Source organism: Oncorhynchus gorbuscha, linkage group LG10, assembly GCF_021184085.1.
Source record: "Oncorhynchus gorbuscha isolate QuinsamMale2020 ecotype Even-year linkage group LG10, OgorEven_v1.0, whole genome shotgun sequence".
In the NCBI taxonomy this organism is placed as follows: Eukaryota; Metazoa; Chordata; class Actinopteri; order Salmoniformes; family Salmonidae; genus Oncorhynchus; species Oncorhynchus gorbuscha.
The window spans coordinates 18936875-18963969 of NC_060182.1; the positions used below are offsets into that span (position 1 = coordinate 18936875).

At 42.8% G+C, this 27095-nt stretch overlaps 1 protein-coding gene across 3 annotated transcripts in view; it reads left to right on the forward strand.

Annotated features, from left to right (window-relative positions):
- Positions 1 to 18120, forward strand: part of LOC124045621 (poly(rC)-binding protein 4-like) — a 78405-nt gene extending 60285 nt beyond the window's left edge. For all 3 annotated transcript variants that reach the window (XM_046365054.1, XM_046365053.1, XM_046365055.1), the window contains 2 exons: positions 12039 to 12208; positions 17078 to 18120. In XM_046365054.1, the coding sequence (XP_046221010.1) occupies positions 12039 to 12208; positions 17078 to 17435 (528 nt within the window). In that variant the 3' untranslated portion in view covers positions 17436 to 18120. The remainder of the gene's footprint in view (positions 1 to 12038; positions 12209 to 17077) is intronic.
- Positions 18121 to 27095: the final 8975 nt, after the last annotated feature.

A 27095-nucleotide genomic window follows, 5' to 3' on the forward strand; every position in this document is an offset into this window, starting at 1 on the left:
GCCAGGTCGATTAGAAAGGCCTGCTCACAGAAGTGTTTTAGGGAGCGTTTGACAGTGATGAGGGGTGGTCGTTTGACTGCAGCACCGTAGCGGATACAGGCAATGAGGCAGTGGTCGCTGAGATCCTGGTTGAAGACAGCGGAGGTGTATTTGGAGGGCCAGTTGGTCAGGATGACGTCTATGAGGGTGCCCTTGCTTACAGAGTTAGGGTTGTACCTGGTGGGTTCTTTGATGATTTGTGTGAGATTGAGGGCATCTAGCTTAGATTGTAGGACTGCCGGGGTGTTAAGCATATCCCAGTTTAGGTCACCTAACAGAACAAACTCTGAAGCTAGATGGGGGGCGATCAATTGACAAATGGTGTCCAGGGCACAGCTGGGTGCTGAGGGGGGTCGGTTGCAGGCGGCAACAGTGAGAGACTTATTTCTGGAGAGAGTAATTTTCAAAATTAGTAGTTCGAACTGTTTGGGTATGGACCTGGAAAGTATGACATTACTTTGCAGGCTATCTCTGCAGTAGACTGCAACTCCTCCCCCTTTGGCAGTTCTATCTTGACGGAAGATGTTATAGTTGGGTATGGAAATCTCTGAATTTTTGGTGGCCTTCCTGAGCCAGGATTCAGACACGGCAAGGACATCAGGGTTAGCAGAGTGTGCTAAAGCAGTGAGTAAAACAAACTTAGGGAGGAGGCTTCTGATGTTGACATGCATGAAACCAAGGCTTTTTTGATCACAGAAGTCAACAAATGAGGGTGCCTGGGGACATGCAGGGCCAGGGTTTACCTCCACATCACCCGCGGAACAGAGAAGGAGTAGTATGAGGGTGCGGCTAAGGGCTATCAAAACTGGTCGCCTAGAGCGTTGGGGACAGAGAATTAGAGGAGCAGGTTTCTGGGCATGGTAGAATATATTCAGGGCATAATGCGCAGACAGGGGTATGGTGGGGTGCGGGTATGGCGGAGGTAAGCCCAGGCACTGGGTGATGATGAGAGAGGTTTTATCTCTGGACATGCTGGTTGTAATGGGTGAGGTCACCGCATATGTTGGAGGAGGGACAAAGGAGGTATCAGGGGTATGAGGAGTGGGACTAGGGGCTCCATAGTGAACTAAAACAATGATAACTAACCTGAGCAACAGTATACAAGGCATATTGACATTTGAGAGAGACATACAGCGAGGCATACAGTAATCACAGGTGTTGAATTGGGAAAGCTAGCTAAAACAGTGGGTGAGACAACAGCTAATCGGCTAGCATAACAACAGCAGGTAAAATGGCATTGACTAGGCAACGGGGCCGACAGATAAGACAAACAAGCAGAATGGAGTACCGTGATTAATGGACAGTCCAGCGTGCATCAGCTATGTAGCCAAGTGATCAGAGTCCAGGGGCAGCGGTGGATGGGGCAGGGGGGCTGGGCTGGCGAGTGTTATCCAGGTTAAGAAAACTAACAATGACTAAGTAGCTTGTAGCTAGCTAGCTGGTAGCTAAATAGCTTGTAGCTAGCTGGTTAGCTTCTGGAGGTTCTTGGGTGTGTTCTGGGCTAAACAAGCTAAACAAGCTAGCAGTTAGCCTGCCGAGTTAGCAAGCAAGGAGATAGCGAGGGCTAGTGAGTTAGCCTTTGGAGGACGTTGCGATGGGGTGAGTCTGTTTATTCCTCTTCATGCGGTGACATCGATAGACCGGTCGTGGATCCGGGTATAGAAGCCCAGGAGTATGCTAGGAGCTCTGGCCGGGCTAGCTTCAAGCTACGTGGGTGGAAACGCTAGCCAGGAGTAATCAACCAGGGTTGCTGTTTAGCTCGATAGCTAGTTGTGAAGATCCAGCTGAAGAATGTTCCGTTTGTGGTGGGAATCCGGGGGTAAGAAATAAAAAATAAATAGGTCCGTTATGCTCTGGTTAGCGTCGCGTTGTTCGAACTGGCGAGAGCTTTCCGAGCTAAAGGTTAGCTGAAGACCGCTAGCGTAGCTGGCTAGCTTCAGTTGAAGGGTTCCGGTTTCGAAGTAAATATAACTACTTTAGGAAAAGTAGCTACATTGGTGGGTTGCAGAAGAGTATTTGGAAGCCTAGGTTTAGCAAAATGTTTTTAAAGATATGCGAAGAAAAATATATCTAAAATATCTAAAACGAAAAAGAGACGATATTTACAGAGAGACGATACGACAGGACGAGTTACTGCTACGCCATCTTGGAAATCCGAGCAAGGGTAGCATTCCAGAGGGACATCAGAGACTGTAACGTTCTTTGCTTCACGGAAACATGGCTCACTGGAGAGACGCTATCGGAGTCGGTGCAGCCAGCTGGTTTCTCCACGCATCGCGCCGACAGAAACAAACATCTTTCTGGTAAGAAGAGGGGCGGGGGCGTATGCCTTATGGTTAACGAGACGTGGTGTTGTCACAAAAACATACAGGAACTCAAGTCCTTCTGTTCACCTTATTTAGAATTCCTCACAATCAAATGTCGACCGCATTATCTACCAAGGGAATTCTCTTCGATTATAATCACAGCCGTATATATTCCCCCCCCCAAGCAGACACGTCGATGGCTCTGAACGAACTTTATTTGACTCTTTGCAAACTGGAATCCACACATCCTGAGGCTGCATTCATTGTAGCTGGGGATTTTAACAAGGCTAATTTGAAAACAAGACTCCCTAAATTGTATCAGCATATCGATTGCGCAACCAGGGCTGGCAAAACCTTGGATCATTGCTATTCTAACTTCCGCGACGCATATAAGGCCCTGCCCCGCCCTCCTTTCGGAAAAGCTGACCACAACTCCATTTTGTTGATCCCTGCCTACAGACAGAAACTAAAACAAGAAGCTCCCACGCTGAGGTCTGTCCAACGCTGGTCCGACCAATCTGATTCCACACTCCAAGACTGCTTCCATCACGTGGACTGGGATATGTTTCGTATTGCGTCAGACAACAACATTGACAAATACGCTGATTCGGTGTGCGAGTTCATTAGAACGTGCGTTGAAGATGTCGCTCCCATAGCAACGATTAAAACATTCCCATACCAGAAACCGTGGATTGATGGCAGCATTCGCGTGAAACTGAAAGCACGAACCACTGCTTTTAATCAGGGCAAGGTGACCAGAAACATGACTGAAAACAAACAGTGTAGCTATTCCCTCTGCAAGGCAATCAAACAAGCTAAGCGTCAGTATAGAGACAAAGTAGAATCTCAATTCAATGGCTCAGACACAAGAGGTATGTGGCAGGGTCTACAGTCAATCACGGATTACAAAAAGAAAACCAGCCCTGTCACGGACCAGGATGTCTTGCTCCCAGGCAGACTAAATAACTTTTTGGACCGCTTTGAGGACAATACAGTGCCACTGACACGGCCTGCAACCAAAACATGCGGCCTCTCCATCACTGCAGCCGAGGTGAGTAAAACATTTAAACGTGTTAACCCTCGCAAGGCTGCAGGCCCAGAACGCATCCCCAGCCGCGCCCTCAGAGCATGCGCAGACCAGCTTGCTGGTGTGTTTACAGACATATTCAATCAATCCCTATCCCAGTCTGCTGTTCCCACATGCTTCAGGAGGGCCACCATTGTTCCTGTTCCCAAGAAAGCTAAGGTAACTGAGCTAAACGACTACCGCCCCATAGCACTCACTTCCGTCATCATGAAGTGCTTTGAGAGACTAGTCAAGGACCATATCACCTCCACCCTACCTGACACCCTAGACCCACTCCAATTTGCTTACCGCCCAAATAGGTCCACAGACGATGCAATCTCAACCACACTGCACACTGCCCTAACCCATCTGGACAAGAGGAATACCTATAATATAATAATAATAATAATATATGCCATTTAGCAGACGCTTTTATCCAAAGCGACTTACAGTCATGTGTGCAAACATTCTACGTATGGGTGGTCCCGGGGATCGAACCCACTACCCTGGCGTTACAAGCGCCATGCTCTACCAACTGAGCTACAGAAGGACCAGGAGAGGGCCTATGTGAGAATGCTGTTCATCGACTACAGCTCGGCATTTAACACCATAGTACCCTCCAAGCTCGTCATCAAGCTCAAGACCTTGGGTCTCGACCCCGCCCTGTGCAACTAGGTACTGGACTTCCTGACGGGCCGCCCCCAGGTGGTGAGGGTAGGCAACAACATCTCCACCCCGCTGATCCTCAACACTGGGGCCACACAAGGGTGCATTCTGAGCCCTCTCCTGTACTCCCTGTTCACCCACGACTGCGTGGCCACGCACGCCTCCAACTCAATCATCAAGTTTGCGGACGACACAACAGTGGTAGGCTTGATTACCAACAACGACGAGACGGCCTACAGGGAGGAGGTGAGGGCCCTCAGAGTGTGGTGTCAGGAAAATAACCTCACACTCAACGTCAACAAAACTAAGGAGATGATTGTGGACTTCAGGAAACAGCAGAGGGAACACCCCCCTATCCACATCGATGGAACAGTAGTGGAGAGGGTAGCAAGTTTTAAGTTCCTCGGCATACACATCACAGACAAATTGAATTGGTCCACCCACACAGACAGCATCGTGAAGAAGGCGCAGTAGCGCCTCTTCAACCTCAGGAGGCTGAAGAAATTTGGCTTGTCACCAAAAGCACTCACAAACTTCTACAGATGCACAATCGAGAGCATCCTGGCGGGCTGTATCACCACCTGGTACGGCAACTGCTCCGCCCACAACCGTAAGGCTCTCCAGAGGGTAGTGAGGTCTGCACAACGCATCACCGGGGGCAAACTACCTGCCCTCCAGGACACCTACACCACCCAATGTTACAGGAAGGCCATAAAGATCATCAAGGACAACAACCACCCGACCCACTGCCTGTTCACCCCGCTATCATCCAGAAGGCGAGGTCAGTACAGGTGCATCAAAGCTGGGACCGAGAGACTGAAAAACAGCTTCAATCTCAAGGCCATCAGACTGTTAAACAGCCACCACTAACATTGAGTGGCTGCTGCCAACACACTGACTCAACTCCAGCCACTTTAATAATGGGAATTGGTGGGAAATGATGTAAAATATATCACTAGCCACTTTAAACAATGCTCCCTAATATAATGTTTACATACCCTACACTATTCATCTCATATGTATACGGATATACTGTACTCTATATCATCTACTGCATCTTTATGTAATACATGTATCACTAGCCACTTTAACTATGCCACTTTGTTTACATACTCGTCTCATATGTATATACTGTACTCGATACCATCTATTGTATCTTGCCTATGCCTCTCTGTACCATCACTCATTCATATATCTTTATGTACGTATTCTTTATCCCCCTACACTTGTGTGTATAAGACAGTAGTTTTGGAATTGTTAGTTAAATTACTTGTTGGTTATTACTGCATTGTCGGAACTAGAAGCACAAGCATTTCGCTACACTCGCATTAACATCTGCTAACCATGTGTATGTGACAAATAAAATTTGATTTGATTTGATTTCTACTCAACATTGTTTTGGGATTACAATGGCCTAGACAGAAGTCTTCCTATACTTCCAATGCAGTTCATTTTTCACAATCAATTAAGAATCAAGACAAATTGATTCAAGTTGCTCAGAACTAATGTATTGTTCTGAGGTACTGATTCTCCCTCCCAGCAGGGGGGAGTCCTTGTCATTATCTCTGATCCCGGGTCTGTGCTAGTACTGCTCATCGTCTCCCTGGGTTGCTCTTAAGCCTGGCTGGGCTGTGCCAACACCTAGCTAGCTGCTCCCTGAATAATATGATGTGCCAATAATAGCCAGGGAGACCAACCATGATGCTGTGCGAACAATGAAATGCTGCTGAGCAGGACAGTGACTTCTCAGGAAGGAATATGAATTATAGGGAGAAGGACAGGAGCAGGAGAGCAGTGTGTGTGTGTGTGTGTGCGTGTGCGTGTGGCGCAGTGGCCACTATCAGTCATCCGTTGTTAAGCTGCCAAAGCACACATACTGGAAGTACTCCATCACTGGCTAGGCCTCTCGCCGTTTATCTGACATAACCTCTACCTCTGGGGACTGACACCCTGCACTCAGGCTTAGACCCTGGGCCTATACACTGATCCTTAAGCCTAGGTTTCAGAATGGTTCCAGATAAACAAACTGGTTGAAATCAAATGGAACAAGTCACATCCACTAGATTCCTAATTGATGTTCTAATTGATGAAAAGTTATCCTGGAAAGATCATATTAAATTTGTCTGCAGCAAAGTGATTAAATCTGTTGGTATCATCAGAAAGATTAGTGGTTTGGTTTATGAGGCTTCCTTAACTCTTTACTATAGCTTAATTTACCCATATCTGGGCCATTACATATGCCTCCTACCTTACATATGCAACCAAAACATTACATATGCCTCCTACCTACATATGCCATCTCCTTGCGTTAGGAGGTAGGTGCAGGAGAGCATGGATGTCTGAGAAGCGTACTTTAATTGGCAAGTCCACCAACACAGGTACGGCACAATCAAAAAAAAGTAAAACGCCCTCGACAACAGAGAGCCCATACAAACGCACGGAGGAACAAACAAAGCTCCGACAATAACACACTCTTATTAAATCTGTGAAAACAAGAAATAGGGCATATCCTCACCGAGCTACATTAATAAAATAATAATCCCGCACAAACCTCTTCTAAGTAGCCACCCTTTGCCTTGACGACATCTTTGCACACTCTTGGCATTCTCTCAACCAGCTTCACCTGGAATGCTTTTCCAACACACTTGAAGGAGTTCCCACATATGCTGAGCACTTGTTGCCTGCTTTTCCTTCCCTCTGCGGCCCAACTCATCCCAAACCATCTCAATTGGGTTGAGTTCGGGTGATTGTGGAGGCCAGGTCATCTGATGCAGCACTCCATCACTCTCCTTCTTAGTCAAATAGCCCTTACCCAGTCTGGAGGTGTATTGGGTCATTGTCCTGTTGAAAAACAAATGATAGTCCCACTAAGCGCAAACCAGATGGGATCTCAAATTTGGACTCAAGGACAGATTTCCACCGGTCTATTGTCCATTGCTCGTGTTCTTTGGCCCAAGCAAGTATCTTCTTCTTATTGGTGTCCTTTAGTAACGATTTCTTTGCAGAAATTCGACCATGAAGGTCTGATACACGCAGTTGATGTTGAGATGTGTCTGTTTCTTGAACTCTGTGAAGCATTTATTTGGGCTGCAATTTCTGAGGCTGGTAACTCTAATGAACTTATCCTCTGCAGCAGAGGTAACTCTGGGTCTTCCTTTCCTGTGGCGGTCCTCATGAGAGCCAGTTTCATCATAGCGCTTGATGGATTTTGCAACTGCACTTGAAGAAACGTTCAAAGTTCTTGACATTTTCCAGATTGACTGACCTTCATGTCTTAAAAGTAATAATGGACTGTCGTTTCTCTTTGTTTATTTGAGCTGTTCTTGCCATAATATGGATTTGGTCTTTTAGCCAATTTTCCTTATTTATTTATGTTTTAAATTGAACCTTTATTTAGCTAGGCAAGTCAGTTAAGAACAAATTCGTATTTGAAATGACTGCCTACACCGACCAAACCCAGATGACGCTGGGCCAATTGTGCGCCACCCTATGGGACTCCCAATCACAGCCGGCAGTGATGCCTCGAGCACTGAGATGCAGTGCCTTATACCGCTGCGCCACTCAGGATAGGGCTATCTTCTGTATACCACCCTTAACTTGTCACAACACAAACAATTGTTTCAAACGCATTAAGAAGGAAAGAAATTCCACTAATTTACTTGTAACAAGGCACACCTTTTAATTTAAATGCCTTCCAGGTGACGTCAAGGCAGAGGATGGCTACTTTGAGGAATCTCAAATATAAAATATATTTAGATTTTTTTGGGTTACTACATGATTTCATATGTGATATTTCATAGTTGTAATGTCTTCACTATTATTCTATAATGTAGAAAATACTCCAATTAAAGAAAAACCCTGGAATGATTAGATGTGCCCAAACTTTTGACTAGTACTGTATATTGTAAATAGTTTTACAAGCCCTTGGGCTTCCAACCACACCTGCACACCTTTTTTAAAACTGTTTCTATCTGTATTGTTGTTTATCATTTATTTTCTTTGGTGCAAAAATGTTTAACCTAAACCTAGCATTATCCTCTGGCCTTGGTCCTGCTGAGAATGTATTGTTCTCCAACAGAGCAATGCTCCAAGACAACGGAAACCAATAAAAACAAATCAGCCAAGACCCCGAATAAACTAATGTCAGCATCTTATAAACTAATGTCAGCATCTTATAAACTAATGTCAGCATCTTATACACTAATGTCAGCATCTTATAAACTAATGTCAGCATCTTATAAACTAATGTCAGTATCTTATAAACTAATGTCAGCATCTTATAAACTAATGTCAGCATCTTATAAACTAATGTCAGCATCTTATAAACTAATGTCAGCATCTTATAAACTAATGTCAGCATCTTATAAACTAACGTCAGCATCTTATACACTAATGTCAGCATCTTATAAACTAATGTCAGCATCTTATAAACTAATGTCAGCATCTTATAAACTAACGTCAGCATCTTATAAACTAACGTCAGCATCTTATAAACTAATGTCAGCATCTTATAAACTAATGTCAGCATCTTATAAACTAATGTCAGCATCTTATAAACTAATGTCAGCATCTTATAAACTAACGTCAGCATCTTATAAACTAATGTCAGCATCTTATAAACTAATGTCAGCATCTTATAAACTAACGTCAGCATCTTATAAACTAATGTCAGCATCTTATAAACTAATGTCAGCATCTTATAAACTAAACGTCAGCATCTTATAAACTAATGTCAGCATCTTATAAACTAATGTCAGCATCTTATAAACTAATGTCAGCATCTTATAAACTAATGTCAGCATCTTATAAACTAATGTCAGCATCTTATAAACTAACGTCAGCATCTTATAAACTAACGTCAGCATCTTATAAACTAATGTCAGCATCTTATAAACTAACGTCAGCATCTTATAAACTAACGTCAGCATCTTATAAACTAATGTCAGCATCTTATAAACTAATGTCAGCATCTTATAAACTAATGTCAGCATCTCATACACTAATGTCAGCATCTTATAAACTAATGTCAGCATCTCATAATCTAATGTCAGTATCTTATAAACTAATGTCAGCATCTTATAAACTAATGTCAGCATCTTATAAACTAATGTCAGTATCATTGAAACTAATGTCAGCATCTTATAAACTAATGTCAGTATCTTAAAAACTATTGTCAGCATCTTAAAAACTAATGTCAGCATCATATAAACTATTGTCAGCATCTTATAAACTAATGTCAGTATCATTGAAACTAATGTCAGCATCTTATAAACTAATGTCAGCATCTTATAAACTAATGTCAGTATCATTGAAACTAATGTCAGCATCTTATAAACTATTGTCAGCATCTTATAAACTAGTGTCAGTATCATTGAAACTAATGTCAGCATCTTATAAACTAATGTCAGCATCTTATAAACTAATGTCAGTATCATTGAAACTAATGTCAGCATCTTATAAACTAATGTCAGCATCTTATAAACTAATGTCAGCATCTTATACACTAATGTCAGTATCATTGAAACTAATGTCAGCATCTTATAAACTAATGTCAGCATCTTATAAACTAATGTCAGCATCTTATAAACTAATGTCAGTATCATTGAAACTAATGTCAGCATCTTATAAACTAATGTCAGCATCTTATAAACTAATGTCAGCATCTTATAAACTAATGTCAGCATCTTATAAACTAATGTCAGCATCTTATAAACTAATGTCAGCATCTTATAAACTAATGTCAGCATCTTATAAACTAATGTCAGCATCTTATACACTAATGTCAGCATCTTATAAACTAATGTCAGCATCTTATAAACTAATGTCAGCATCTTATAAACTAATGTCAGCATCTTATACACTAATGTCAGCATCTTATAAACTAATGTCAGCATCTTATAAACTAATGTCAGTATCTTATAAACTAATGTCAGTATGATTGAAACTAATGTCAGCATCTTATAAACTATTGTCAGCATCTTATAAACTAGTGTCAGTATCATTGAAAATAATGTCAGCATCTTATACACTAATGTCAGCATCTTATAAACTAATGTCAGTATCATTGAAACTAATGTCAGCATTTTATAAACTAATGTCAGCATCTTATAAACTAATGTCAGCATCTTATAAACTAGTGTCAGTATCATTGAAACTAATGTCAGCATCTTAAAACTAATGTCAGCATCTTATAAACTAATGTCAGCATCTTGTAAACTAATGTCAGCATCTTATAAACTAATGTCAGCATCTTATAAACTAATGTCACTATCTTATAAACTAATGTCAGCATCTTATAAACTAATGTCACTATCTTATAAACTAATGTCAGCATCTTATAAACTAATGTCACTATCTTATAAACTAATGTCAGCATCTTATAAACTAATGTCACTATCTTATAAACTAATGTCAGCATCTTATAAACTAATGTCAGCATCTTATAAACTAATGTCAGCATCTTATAAACTAATTATAAACTAATGTCAGCATCTTATAAACTAATGTCAGCATCTTATAAACTAATGTCAGCATCTTATAAACTAATGTCAGCATCTTATAAACTAATGTCAGCATCTTATAAACTAATGTCAGCATCTTATAAACTAATGTCAGTATCTTATAAACTAATGTCAGCATTTTATAAACTAATGTCAGTATTTTATAAACTAATGTCAGCATCTTATAAACTAATGTCAGCATCTTATAAACTAATGTCAGCATCTTATAAACTAATGTCAGTATCTTATAAACTAATGTCAGCATTTTATAAACTAATGTCAGTATCTTATAAACTAATGTCAGTATCTTATAAACTAATGTCAGCATTTTATAAACTAATGTCAGTATCTTATAAACTAATGTCAGCATTTTATAAACTAATGTCAGTATCTTATAAACTAACGTCAGCATCTTATAAACTAATGTCAGCATCTTATAAACTAATGTCAGCATCTTATAAAATAATGTCAGCATCTTATAAACTAATGTCAGCATCTTATAAACTAATGTCAGCATCTTATAAACTAATGTCAGCATCTTATAAACTAATGTCAGCATCTTATAAAATAATGTCAGCATCTTATAAACTAACGTCAGCATCTTATAAACTAATGTCAGCATCTTATAAACTAATGTCAGCATCTTATAAACTAACGTCAGCATCTTATAAACTAATGTCAGCATCTTATAAACTAACGTCAGTATCTTATAAACTAACGTCAGCATCTTATAAACTAATGTCAGCATTTTATAAACTAATGTCAGTATTTTATAAACTAATGTCAGATAAAAAGAGACAAACCAGTCGGGTGTTATGTTTTGAATTATTTTCCCATTAGGTTTTCTATTAGCAGAGAGATGCCTCTATTCTGGGTCGTGTTCGGGAAGTGATTTGTTTGCGAAGTCGCCACGGCGATGGAAATCAATAACCTTTTATCCATTCAGATTCATGAGAGGCAAATGCCCCCCCCCCTCTCTCTCTCTCTCCTGTCTGTTTTATTGGGGCATGAGGCACTGCAATTAAGGAAGAGGTTGGAAAAACTGTGTGTTTGACATGCATGATAGATGACGGGGCCATTGCAGACAAACAATGTGATCACAATGTTTAGAGAGGTGTACATTTCATACACAAACTGTAGAAGGCCAATAATAACATGTACACACATTCTCAACACAAGCTTTCACAAGTATTGTCTGCAGTTTATCATTATTAATAGTTAGCATACTCAGCATCATCAACACCACTGTCATATAGCCTACAGTAGCTTTGTTTGATGTATTGCAATATTGAGACTTTTGAAACAACTCTCGAAACAATTGCAATGTAATAAATAACTCTTAGACAATCTGAATGCAATCAAGTGCTGAGACTCTCTGCACAGATATCCACTGCATATAGCTCTCCATCCATCCACCCCTCTATCTATCTATCTATCTATCTATCTATCTCTCTCTTGCAGCTGATAGGCTCGATCATCGGCCGGCAGGGCGCTAAGATCAATGAGATCAGGCAGATGTCGGGAGCTCAGATCAAGATTGGCAGCCAGCTAGACGGGACCAGTGACCGTCACGTCACCATTACAGGCACACCAGTCAGCATCAACCTGGCCCAGTACCTCATCACCTCCTGGTAAGGATGCGATCCAGTCTAACCAATCAGTGCCGGGGGAGGGAGAGGTGATTCTGTTTCCATAACTGTTAAGGGCAAAGGTTAAATGTGATTTTTCTGTGTTTTATATATATATATCCACGCTATGAGGATTAATAGGGTGAAAATTATGATAATGCCCTTTTAGTGTAAAAGGTGTTTGTAAAACCGCCTGAAATTTCTACCTGTTTTGATTGGGTAGAGTTTTGGCCTTATTTGTGACATCACCAGGTGCTAAATTAGTTAAGGTACCAATAAGAGAGTTCCAAACCTCTCTGCCAATAACGGCTAGTTTTCAGTTTTCCCCCTCTCCCTTCAGACCACTCTCAGACAGTCCTAGCTAAATTATTGCTTGAGAAATTGTTATTTGCTAAGAATCTACACTGAACAAAAATATAAACGCAACATGTAAAGTGTTGGTCCCATGTTTCATGAGCTGAAATAAAAGATCCCAGAAATGTTCCATAAGCTCAAAAGGCTAATTTTTCAAATTTTGTGCACAAATTTGTTTACATCCCTGTTAGTGAGCATTTCTCCTTTGCTACGATAATCCATCCACCTGACAGGTGTGGCAGATCAAGAAACTGATTAAACAGCATGATCATTACACAGGTGCACCTTGTGCATCTTAATATTAAGATGGCACCGAAGAACATGGCTGATGTTTTACATTCTCCCATCCAATTGTGCTATTTTGTTAGTTTTTTTTACACTTATTGTGTACATAATGTTGCTGCTACCGCCTCTTATGACCAAAACGAACTTCTGGACATCAGAAAAGCAATTACTCACTGCGGACTGGAAGAAACGTTCCTTTAATGAGTCCGACGAGAAGAATATCCTGCTTTCACTGGAACAGGCCCAGATCCCTGCCTTTTGTGTGAAGAAAAGATGCAGGAAAAGGGGCCGCAGTCCGGGCAGCCTTCTGAGAATCCGTAGGCGAGCGAGTAAACTCCCACTGCCATCTGTTCTTCTTGCTAACGTGCAATCATTGGAATAAAAATGAGCTACGATTAAGATGATCCTACCAACGGGACATTAAAACTGCAACATCTTATGTTTCACCGTGACGTGACTGAATGAAGATAAGGACAATATAGAGCTAGCGGGATTTTCCATGACCCATCAGTGCAGAGACGGTACCTCTGATAAAACAAGGGGTGGGGGTGTGTATCTATTTGTCAATAACAGCTGGTGCACGATGTCTAATATTAAAAAAGAAGTCTTGAGGTATTGCTTGCCTGAGGTATAGTACCTTATGATAAGCTGTAGACCGCATTATCTACCAAGAGTTCTCATCTATATTATTCGTAGCCGTCTATTTACCACCACAGAACGAAGCTGGCACTAAGACCGCTCTCTACCAACTCTATAAGGCCACAAGCAAAGAAGAAAATGCTGACCCAGAAACGGCACTCCTAGTGGCCGGGGACTTTAATGCAGGCAAACTTAAATCTGTTTGACAAAAATGTTACCTACATGTCACATGTGCAACCAGAGAAAAATAAATCCTAGACCACCTTAACTCCACGTAACAGTCTGCAAATCTGACCATAATTCTATCCTCCTGATTCTCGCTTACAAGCAAAAAATAAAGCAGGAAGTACCAGTGACTCACTCAATACAGAAGGGGTCAGATGACGCGGATGATACACTACAGGACTGTTTTGCTAGCACAGACTGGAATATGTTCCGGGATTCATCCAATGGCATTGAGGAGTGCACCACATCAGTTATAGGCTTCATCAATAAGTGCATCGACGACGTTGTCCCCACATTGACTGTACATACATACCCAAATCAGAAGCCATGGATTACAGGCAAAATCTGCACAGAGCTAAAGGGTAGAGCTGCCGCTTTCAAGGAGCGGGAGACTAATCCAGAAGCTTATAAGAAATCCCACTATGCCTTCAGATGAACCATCAAACAAGCAAAGTGGCAATACAGGATTAAGATTGAATCCTACTACACCGGCTCTGACGCTCGTCGGATGTAGCAGGGCGTGACAACTATTACAGACTACAAAGGGAAGCACAGCCGCGAGCTTGCCCAGTGACACGAGCCTACCAGACGAGCTAAATGCCTTTTATGCTCGCTTCGGGGCAAGCAACACTGAAGCATGCACGAGAGCACCAGTTGTTCTGGATGACTGTGTGATAATGCTCTCTGTAGCCGATGTGAACAAAAACAGGTCAACATTCACAAAGCCGCTGGGCCAGATGGATTATCAGGACATGTACTCAAAGCATGCATGGAACAACTGTCAAGTGTCTGCACTGACATTTTCAACCTCTCCCTGGCCAAGTCTGTAATACCTACATGTTTCAAGCAGACCACCATAGTCCCTGTGTCCAAGGAAGTGAAGATAACCTGCCTAAATGATTACCGTCACGTGGCACTCACGTAGCCATGAAGTGCTTTGAAAGGCTGGTCATGGCTCACATCAACAGCATCCTCCCGGACACCCTAGACCCACTCCAATTCGCATACCGCCCCAACAGATCCACAGATGATGCAATCTCAATCGCACTCCACACTGCCCTTTCTCACCTGGACAATAGGAACACCTATGTGAGAATGCTGTTCATTGACTACAGCTCAGTGTTCAACATCATAGTGCCCACGAAGTTCATCACTAAGCTAAGGACCCTGGGGCTAAACACCTCCCTCTGCAACTGGATCCTGGACTTCCTGATGGGCTGCCCCCAGGTGGTAAGTATGCAAACAAAACGTCTGACACGCTGATCCTTAACACTGGGGCCCCTTCAAAGGTGAGTACTTTGTCCCCTCCTGTTTTCCCTGTTCGCCCACAACTGCATGTCCAAACACGACTCCAACACCATCATTAAGTTTGCGGATGACACAACAGTGGTAGGCCTGATCACCTACAACGATGAGACAGCCTATAGGGAAGAGGTCAGAGAATTGGCAGTGTGGTGCCATGACAACAACCCCTCCCTCAGTGTGAGCAAGACAAAGGAGCTGATCGTGGACTACAGGAAAAGGTGGGCCGAACAGACCCCATTAACATCGATGGGGCTGTAGTGGAGCGGGTCGAGAGTTTCAAGTTCCTTGGTGTCCACATCACCAACAAACTATCATGGTCCAAACATACCAAGACAGTCATGAAAAGGGCACGACCAAACCTTTCCCCCTCAGGAGACTGAAAAGATTTGGCATGGGTCCCTAGATCCTCAAAAGGTTCTACAGCTGCACCATCGAGAGCATCCTGACCGTATATATCACCGCCTGGTATGGCAACTGCTCGGCATCTGACCGCAAGGCGCTACAGATGGTAGTGCGAACGGCCCAGTACATCACTGGGGCCAAGCTTCCTGACATCCAGGGCCTATATAATAGGCAGTGTCATAAAACATAAAATTGTCAGAGTGACTCCAGTCACCCAAGTTATAGACTGTTTTCTCTGCTACTGCATGGTAAGCGGTACCGGAGTGCCAAGTCTATGACCAAAAGGATCCTCAACAGTTTCTACCCCCAAGCCATAAGACTGTTGATCAATTCAAGAAAAATCGCCTCCGGACATATGACATTGACCCCCCCACTGACTCGGTACCGGTGCCGAGTCCCGTTATTGTTATTCTTATTGTGTTACTTTTTATTTTTGTCTAATTGGTAAATATTTTTTAAACTCTTCTTGAACTGCACTGTTGGTTAAGGGCTTCTAAGTAAGCATTTCACGGTTGTATTCATTTTATTTGAATCAAAGGCCACTCTAAAATGTGCAGTTTTGTCACACAACACAATTCCACAGATGTCTCAAGTTTTGAGGGAGCATGCAATTGGCATGCTGACTGCAGGAATGTCTACCAGAGTTGTTGCCACCTCCAAAATTTGGCAGTATGTCCAACCAGCAGACCACGTGTATGGTGTCATGGGCAAGTGGTTTGCTTTTCTCAAAGTTGTGAACATAATGGCCAATGGTGGAGGTGGAGTTATGATATCAGCAGGCATAAGCTACGGACAATTAACGCAATTGCATTTTATTGAATTTGAATGCACAGAGATACGTGATCCTGAGGCCCCCTGTCTTGCCGTTCATCCACTGTCATCACCTCATGTTTCAGCATGATAATGCATTGCCCCGTGTCACAAGGATCTGTACACAATTCCTGGAAGCTGAAAATGTCCCAGTTCTTCCATGGCCCACATACTCACCACACATACCACCCATTGAGCATGTGTGGGATGCTCTGGAATGTTGTATATGACAGCGTGTTCCAGTTCCCGCCAATATCCAGCAACTTTGCACAACCATTGAAGAGGAGTGGGAGAACATTTAACAGGCCACAATCAACAGCCTGATCAACTCTATGCATATAGAGGATATTTTGCACTGCTGAGGCAAATGGTGGTCACACCAGATACTGACTGGTTTTCTGATCGACGCCCCTACCTTTTATTTAAGGTATCTGTGACCAACAGTTGCATACTGTATCTGTATTCCCAGTCATGTGAAATCCATAGATTAGGGCTTAATTCGTTTATTTAAATTGTCTGATTTCCTTATATGAACTGTAACTCAGTGAAATCTTTGAAATTGTTGCATTGTTCCATGCAGTATTTTTGGGGTTATTTTTTCACCATTTTAATTGAAAAAAATAACAGTACTTCATTGTTGCCCAGAAATCATTTGATATTTAGATAAAAACGGCTGCATTGGACCTTTAAATAAGATGGTGATATGCGGTAATGATGCCGTTGTTCTCTTGTTCTGGTAATAATCCCTTAGAGAATTCATAGATCTGTATTGTATTGCAATGTATTGCATTGTACTGTATTCTATTCTATTGTATTGAAAGCCACTCGTCCTCTACTCTTCTCTCTCCATAGTTTAGAGACAGCTAAATCTACGGCCCAGGCAGCGTCCATGGCCTCCCCCAACATGGCTGACCTCAACATGGCCTTCACCCAGCCCGTCTCCCCGGCCTCTTCCCCCCACTCCGCCTCCACCCTGGCAGCCATGAGTGCCCTATCCCCAACCCCCGTCATGGGCCACCCCTACGGCGTTCTGCCCTTTTCCGGCCTGCTAGGGGTCAAGTCTGTCCCCTTCCTGACTCTCTCTAGCCCCACGCCCCAGGTCGCTGTCACCGCAGCCCCCTCCCACAGCACCCTGGCAGCCTACACTACCAAAATCTCCTCAGCCAACTGCATCAAGAAACCGGACAGACAGAAGTTTGCACCTTACTGATGCTACATGGTACACCAGGCTAGCCTCAGCCTTCTTCTGGAGGCTGAAATGAAGGACAGCTTTCTATAATGGCTCCATCTCCAGTTACACCCTATTCCCTACATAGTGCACTATATGGTGAATAGGGTGCCATGTCAGATGTTCATTCACTCACGCCATATCTGCTGCCAGAGATGGTCTTGACTTGACTTTATAATTCACCACATGGAAGAGAGGATAACTATCATAAGGTATACTATACATTACATATATAGATGATTTGTGAGTTCCCCATAAAATAATGGACTGCTTTCACCTCCACTTCATTCTACTGTTATTTATCACTAATAAAGGGGACAGTCCTAACTTGGGAAATGCACTAACTTGGATTTTCATGCACTGATGTGATGGTACGTTTTTGCCTCTCAAGTTAGGAATAAGCCCAAAATATTTATCCTTCAGTAAGTTTGTAAGTTATACTCTGATGCGGATGGATGCACACTGTATGATGCTTTTATACAATGTCTATGTTTGCTTCTTGAAGTTTTTAAGAAAATCTGTAAATGCTTGGGAGGAAAAAAAATAAGTGTTTTCTGCTATAGGAATCTAGTGTTGAGTGTTATGTTTGTTATGTTTGAAATGTGCAACTTGTTTTATTTATGTAAATTGATTTGTTTATTAAACTTTTTTTTCTTCTTGAAATGGATGCAGGTTTGAGTCTCCCTTTAAATTTGACCTTTGTCCATTTTAAAGGGGAAATCTGCAACTTCTTTGTCGCCTGCAGACACAAGATGAAATGCTCAATCAATGAACGAAAACACACACACTCAAAATCAAATGTAAGCCAATCAGCGCGATTCAAACATATTGCAGAATACATGAAACAACCCAAAGAGCGGTCTTTCTTTCTTTTAGAGATAATTCATCTATTTGAAACCACGTTGAAGACTGCACTTGTAAAGCCACTTTGAAAATACACATCATATTAAAAGTGACGCAACACCAGTTCTCCTCCTGCCAGCTTATTTTTTATTTTCCCCAAGCTGTCACGAGCCTGTGGGTGGCACGTCATTCCAAATGGCAGGTTTTATGAGGGATGCTCTTCACATCATAGTGCTCTTTGTCCCTGAACAATAACTTCAGTGTGAGGCAGGCAGGCTTCTCCACAACCCCACTGGAGCAGAGGGCTCCGCCTGCATTCACAAATACAGGGCACACACACAGAGTTACTATATACACACACACTGTGCACACACACAGAGTTACTATATACACACACACTGTGCGCACACTCAGATGCTGAACTCACACACTGTGCGTACACACACACATTCTGATACTGAACACACACACGCACTCAGACACTGTGTCCACACACATAAAAACACACACACATGCTCAGATCCTACACACACCCACATCAACTGACGCTCAGAGACGAGGGTAAGAGAGAGAGAGCATTGAAGATAAGGGAACATACAGTGACAGCATCAACATGCACCACAGCATCGTCATCCCCTTGAGAGAAAGCCAGCCTTATTTCATTCCACTCTTAGAAGACCTCAGTGGGAATGACAGGAGGCCTTGACAGTGACATGTCCTTGCTGTTGCCATAGATATTCACTTACATGTGGTCTCAGAGACATGCAACAATATTACCCTTTCACCAGACTGACATCACAACAGCGGAATTTCTATGCTAAATACGCAAGGGTCATTAGAGTTTTCAAATTCTGTCTCTTTACACCTCTGATATGAAGGAGCTTTTGTTAGTGTGGGCTGAGTTGCCTACTGTAGAAAAGGATCTCTCCCTCACTCTCTCTCTCTGTCTCTCCCTCTCTGTCTCTTCCTCCCTCTCTCTCTGTGTCTCCCTCCCTCTCTCTCTCTCCCTTTCTCTCTGTCTCTCATTCCCTCTCTCTCTCTGTATCTCCCTCGCTCTCTCTCTGTGTCTCTTTCTCTCCTCCTCTTTACTGCCTAATGCAGCTCCCTGAAAAAAGGTCCTAAAATATCCATGCCCTCAGTAGAGGTCTCTATACCTCCCGCATCTCTCTCGCTTTCCCCCTTTCTCCCCCCCCCTCTCTCTCCTCACTCAAACCCTCTTTATCTTCCTCTCTCTCTCTCTCTCTCCTCACTCAAACCCTCTTTATCTTCCTCTCTCTCTCTCCTCACTCAAACCCTCTTTATCTTCCTCTCTCGCTCTCCTCACTCAAACCCTCTTTATCTTCCTCTCTCTCTCTCCTCACTCAAACCCTCTTTATCTTCCTCTCTCTCTCATCCTCTTACTAAGATCTCTCACTGCACATAATTACACAAAACATGATTATATTGTGTTATTTACAGTATATAACCTTTATCAGACACGATTCTACCTTTGATTATGTTTACATCCCAACACTCTACATCATCAACAAATATGGAATATCATTTTCATACAATATACTCTGTACGTTAGCCTATAGATATGAATGAGAATGCACAGGGGCAATACTTTCCCTCAGACACTTGTGCCACCTGCAGGAACAAGTGCACATAGCACCATTGAATTCACTGTAACCTTCTGCTTCAGTACAAAGCCTAATTCAGTTTGATCTCTGTCTCAAGCATTTGAAACAGCAATGCGAGTCCAAGTGAGAATTTCCAGGAAGATTGTAGTGGCCTTGAGCGGAAAGGCATTTGTCATTTCCCTTTCATGTTCTGGGGTCTGCTATGGACCCAGAGGCCTGACGTGAACCCTCTCATGTCTGCTATAACACACACACACACACATACTTTCTTATGATGGCGCAACGCACACTGGCAGTATGGGTGGCACAGGAGGTTGGTAGCACCTTAATTGTGGAGGACGGGCTTGTGGTAATGGCTGAAGTAAAAATCAGTGGAATGGTGTCATTTTGGTCTCGATTGTAAGTCGCTCTGGATGAGAGCGTCTGCCAAATGACTTAAATGTAGATGTAAATGTGTCAAATGCTTCAAACACATGGTTTGATACCATTCCATTTGCTGTGTAGTTGTTATCACAAAAGCACCACCGTCGCAAAAATGGCATCATCGTCACAAAGCATCAATGACAGCTTTGCCTATTTATCAGAGACCTGACAGATTCTCCACTGTTCCTGCAAACACAAAGCATCAATGACAGCTTTGCCTATTTATCAGAGACCTGACAGATTCTCCACTGTTCCTGCAAACACAAAGCATCAATGACAGCTTTGCCTATTTATCAGAGACCTGACAGATTCTCCACTGTTCCTGCAAACACAAAGCATCAATGACAGCTTTGCCTATTTATCAGAGACCTGACAGATTCTCCACTGTTCCTGCAAACACAAAGCATCAATGACAGCTTTGCCTATTTATCAGAGACCTGACAGATTCTCCACTGTTCCTGCAAACACAAAGCATCAATGACAGCTTTGCCTATTTATCAGAGACCTGACAGATTCTCCACTGTTCCTGCAAACACAAAGCATCAATGACAGCTTTGCCTATTTATCAGAGACCTGACAGATTCTCCACTGTTCCTGCAAACACAAAGCATCAATGACAGCTTTGCCTATTTATCAGAGACCTGACAGATTCTCCACTGTTCCTGCAAACACAAAGCATCAATGACAGCTTTGCCTATTTATCAGAGACCTGACAGATTCTCCACTGTTCCTGCAAACACAAAGCATCAATGACAGCTTTGCCTATTTATCAGAGACCTGACAGATTCTCCACTGTTCCTGCAAACACAAAGCATCAATGTCAGCTTTGCCTATTTATCAGAGACCTGACAGATTCTCCACTGTTCCTGCAAACACAAAGCATCAATGACAGCTTTGCCTATTTATCAGAGACCTGACAGATTCTCCACTGTTCCTGCAAACACAAAGCATCAATGACAGCTTTGCCTATTTATCAGAGACCTGACAGATTCTCCACTGTTCCTGCAAACACAAAGCATCAATGACAGCTTTGCCTATTTATCAGAGACCTGACAGATTCTCCACTGTTCCTGCAAACACAAAGCATCAATGACAGCTTTGCCTATTTATCAGAGACCTGACAGATTCTCCACTGTTCCTGCAAACACAAAGCATCAATGACAGCTTTGCCTATTTATCAGAGACCTGACAGATTCTCCACTGTTCCTGCAAACACAAAGCATCAATGACAGCTTTGCCTATTTATCAGAGACCTGACAGATTCTCCACTGTTCCTGCAAACACAAAGCATAGCAAACTTTTAACGGTGAATGGAGTTGAGTAGCTAAGGACATTTCCACTAACTTCTTGCTTCATGCAGAGCACATTTTTTGCATGTCCAATAGGGGAGTTCTGACGTCGTTTTGCATAGGCTACTGGTCAGCTTGAACTTGAGACAGAGGCTGCATTTTCTTGATCAACATCGGATGTACAACATTCATATACCACACCTTTACAAAGGCCTTAAATGACAGATAGTGGGTTGCTGTTTCTGATAGTCAATAGTCAATCAAAATGTTTTCAAAACTGATTATGGATAGCGGTCCTTCTGTAGCTCAGTTGGTAGAGCATGGCGCTTGTAACGCCAGGGTAGTGGGTTCGATCCCCGGGACCACCCATACGTAGAATGTATGCACACATGACTGTAAGTCGCTTTAGATAAAAGCGTCTGCTAAATGGCATATTATATTATTATATTATATTATTAAGTTGCTGAATAAATTAAAGAATGTCATATGATGGAAACTTGTCCCCAACGACCCATTAAAGTCGTACGTATACATTAGTCTATAAGTCAGTTTTCCCCAATCTGTCCTTTGGAGACACCTAGGGTTGCACATCTTTTTACCAGCCCAGCATGAGGCATTTAACTGGTTGAATCCAGTGTGCTAGTGCTGTGACATTGATTAGAGAGGCCTTAGCTGGTACTTACTACATGTAAAGTGGCTGTCATTTTCTAATACTAAGTATTTGCAGTAACAGACACATGGCAATGGGAAGTTGATGTGAAATGGTATGATGAACAGATACAGTATGTAGTGAGAGTGAAGCTGACTCCTCTGTGACCATGACTTATCTGGCTTTGTTAGAGGCAATTTTACAGCAGATCCTGGAGAAAATGACAGAGAAGAGGTGTCAAGATGCCAAACTGAGTTGGAAAAGGCAGCCAGGCAGAGAAGTCTTCATGGAGAAGGAGAATGAGATTAATGTTATTCATCTCCTTCTCTATATTCTGATGGGAGATCTAGTATAAATGATGTATTGAATGTATGAACAATGAATGATATGTACCCATTGATTCTTGAAGAATATAATATATAAATGCCTCATGAACTTAGTTCAACTGTTGTACCCCATCAGAACCCAAAATATAAGCTTGTTTTACTCAAATGTTTGTAAGCAAAGTAAATGTAAACAAACACTGTATAGCCTCAAACCATGGCTAAAACTATAATATTGATATCATGGATGGTCAATCCTTGCATCCATAGCGCTGTCTATCAATTTGAGAGTAGTTACATATTCTCCAGCACCAATCCTCAGCTTTTTACTGAAACAAGGGCAGGGAGAGGCTTAGTTGTTGTTTCAACTAGTGATTGCTGCTTTAACAAATATTGAATAAACATTTACATCATGTGTCACGCCCTGGCCATAGAGAGGCTTTTATTCTCTATTTTGGTTAGGCCAAGGTGTGACTAGGGTGGGCATTCTAGTTTCTTTATTTCTATGTTTTCTGTTTCTATGTTTTGGCCAGGTATGGTTCTCAATCAGGGACAGCTGTTATTCATTGTCTCTGATTGGCCTGTTTTGCCACCTTAGTTGTGGGTAGTTGACTTTGTTATAGTGGCCTGTATAGCCCGAGTAAGCTGCACGGTCGGTTTTTGTTGGTTCTTGTTTTTGTTGGCGGCATTCATAATAAAAAGAAATGCACGCTCACAACGCTGCACCTTGGTCCGGTCATTTCCCTGACCACGTTCGTGACATCATGTGCCTTTACATAATCTATTGATAGATTTTATAGGTGGAGATTGTGGAGAAGCTAGGCCTATAAACCTCCTCCACTGACTGTGCACAGTTCACAAGACATCAATAAGTGGCAGCCGCAGTATTTATAAAATGTTTAGTTAACCCTTGTTTTCATTGTCTTGTCTAATATGACCATTAAAGCAACTTGCATTTATATATATGGAATAAATTATATAGAACGTATATTTAAAATGTAAAGATAATTTAAAATGCATTCTATGTTGTGGAAATGTTCTTGTTTAAAAGATGTGACTTATTTACCTGGGGTGTGTTTAGTTTGCTTCAACCTTTGTAACGTGATGTTTTGTAGCGTTTTGCAGCCTAAATATTTAAAACATTATATTTGATCAAATAAGCCTCACATAATTCAACACTCTCATAGACTTCCAAAAAAAGGGCTTCTCTCACTTGGACAGATTTTGGGCAGAGTAAATACATGTGCAATATGGGTGTGACCATTTGAAATCGCAAAACTCATGCAGCACACCATATGGTAATCACCCCCTGGGCCACCATTATAACGTTTTTCAACGGTTCATTCAGTACAGTACCGTTTCCGTTGAGAGAGAGGACACGAGGAGTATATAATAGATTCTCCCTAGTTATATCGCCGGAGCAGTTGCCTCTCCCTCGCATGCAGCCTGGCGCACTTGGGACAACTTTAGACATTCCTGTTTTGAGTCATACCACAGTGAGGAGGTCAGAGACTTAGCAGTGTGGTGCCAGGACAACAACGTTTCCCTCGAAGTCAGTAAGACCAAGGATCTGATCGTGGACTGTAGGAGAAAGAGGGGAGAGCACGCCCCCATCCACATCGACAGGGCTATTGTGGAGCGGGTCGAGAGCTTTAAGTTCCTTGGTGTCCACATCACTAAGGACTTAACATGGTCCAAACACACCTGCACGGCAGCACCTCTTCCCCCTCATGAGGCTGAAAAGATTTGGCATGGGCCCTCAGATCCTTAAAAAGTCATACAGCTGCACCATCCCCCTCAGGGGTGGGCAATTCCAGTCCTCGAGGGTCTGATTGGTGTCACAGTTTTGCCCCAACCTCAGCTAACACACCTGACTCCAATAATCACCTAATCATGATGTTAAGATTAGAATGCAATTTGATTAATCAGCTGTGTTTGCTACGGATGGAGAAAAAAAGTGTGACACCAATCATGCCCTTGAGAAGTTCCCCACCCCTGATCTATAGTAGAACACCTTGACTGGATGCATCACCGCTTGGCATGGCAATTCCACCGCCATTGACCGCAAAGTGCTACAAAGGGTGGTGCAGACAGCCCACTACATCCCTGCAGCTGAGCTCCCTGCTTTCTAGAACCTCTATATCAGGTGGTGTCAGAGGAAGGGCCCTAAAATTGCCATAGACTGTTCACTCTGCTACCATCTGACAAATGGTACCAGAGTATATCTATCCCAGTCTGCTGTCCCCACATGCTTTAGGATATCCACCATTGTTTCTGTACTCAAGAAAGCAAAGGTAACTGAACTAAATGACTATCGCCCCTCACTTCTGTCATCATCAAGTGCTTTGGGAGGCTAGTTAAGGATCATATCACCTCTACCTCACCTGACACCCTAGACCCACTTCAATTTGCTTATCGTCCACAGACAATCCAATCGCCATTGCACTACACACTGCCCTATCCCATCTGGACAAGAGGAATACCTACGTAAGAATGCTGTTCATTGACTATAGCTCAGCCTTTAACGCCATTGTACCCTCCAAGCTCATCATTAAGCTTGGGGCCCTGGGTCTGAACCCTGTGCAGCTGGGTCCTGGACTTTCTGATGGAAACAACACCTCCACTTCGCTGTAAACATTTCGCTGTAAGGTATACACCTATTGTATTTGGCACACGTGACAAATAAACTTTGATTTGATCCTCAACACAGGAGACTTCAGGAAACAGCAGAAGGAGCACGTCGCCATCCACATCTACGGAACCGCAGTGGAGAAGGTGGAAAGCTTCAAGTTCCTCTGCGTACACATCACTGACAATCTGAAATGTTCCACCCACACAGAAAGTGTGGTGAAGAAGGTGTAACAGCGCCTCTTCAACCTCAGGAGGCTGAAGAAATTTGTCTCGGCCCCTGCATTTTTACAGATACGCAAATGAGAGCATCCTGTCAGGCTGTATCCCCACCTGGTAGGGCAACTGCACCGCTCACAAACGCAGGGCTCACCAGAGAGTGGTGCGGTCTGACCAACGCATCACTCGGGGCACACTGCCTGCCCTCCAGGACACCTACAGCACCCAATGTCACAGGAAGGCCAAAAAGATCATCAAGAACATCAACCACTCGAGCCACGGCCTGTTCACCCCACTATTAGCCAGAAGGTGAGGCCAGTACAGGTGCATCAAAGCTGGGACCGAGAGACGGAAAAACAGCTTCTATCTCAAGGCCATCAGACTTTTAAATAGCCTTAACTAGCCGGCTACCACCCGGTTACTCACCCTGCACCAGGCTGCTTCCCTAAATACATACAGTTCATTCAGTGTTCAGAACATTTTTTCCAACATTTCCCACAATTCTAAAATTGATTAAATAAATAAAATCTCAGCAATCTACACATGATACAACATAATGACATTTAAAAAAAAGTTATTTACATAAGTACTCAAATCCTTTGCTATGAGATTTGAAATTGAGCTCAGGTGCATCCTGTTTCCATTGATCATCTTTTATGTTTCTACAACTTGATTGGAGTCCACCTGTAGTAAATTAAATTGCTTGGACATGATTTGGAAAGACACACACCTGTCTATATAAGGTCCCACAGTTGACAGTGCATGTCAGAGCATGTCAGAGCAAAAACCAAGACATGAGGTGGAAGGAATTGTACATAGAGCTCCGGGATAGAATTGTGTCAACTTACAGATCTGGGGTAGCAAAACATTTCTGCAGCATTGAAGGTCCCCAAGAATACAGTGGCATCCATCATTCTTAAATGGAAGAAGTTTGGAACCCCTAAGACTCTTCCTAGAGCTGGCCAAACTGAGCAATCAGGGGAGAAGGGTCTTGGTCAGGGAGGACACCAAGAACCCGCTGGTCACTCTGACAGAGCTCTAGAGTTCCTCTGGAGGTGGGAGAACCTTCCAGAAGGACAACCATCTCTACAGCACTCCATCAATCATGCCTTTATGGTAGAGTGACCAGATGGAAGCCACTCCTCAGTAAAAGGCACACTTGGAGTTTGTCAAAAGTCACCTAAAGGACTCTCAGACCATGAGAAACAAGATTCTCTGGTCTAATGAAACCAAGATTGAACTCTTTGGCCTGAATGCCAAGCGTCAAGTCTAGAGGAAATCTGGCACCATCTTTACGGTGAAGCATGGTGGTGGCAGCATCATACTGTGGGGATGTTTTCAGCGGCAGGGACTGGGAGACTAGTCAAGATCGAGGCAAAGATGAATTGAGCAAAGTACAGAGAGATCCTTGACAAAAAACCTGCTGCCGAGCACTCAGGACCTCAGACTGGGTTGAAGGTTCACCTTCCAACAGGACAAGGACAATAAGCACACAGGCAAGACAATGCACAAGTGGCTTTGGGACAAGTCTTTGAATGTCCTTGAGTGGCCCAGCGAGAATCTGGATTTTAACCCGATCAAACATCTCTGAAAAGACCTTAAAATAGCTGTGCAGCAACACTCCCCATCCAACCTGACAGAGCTTG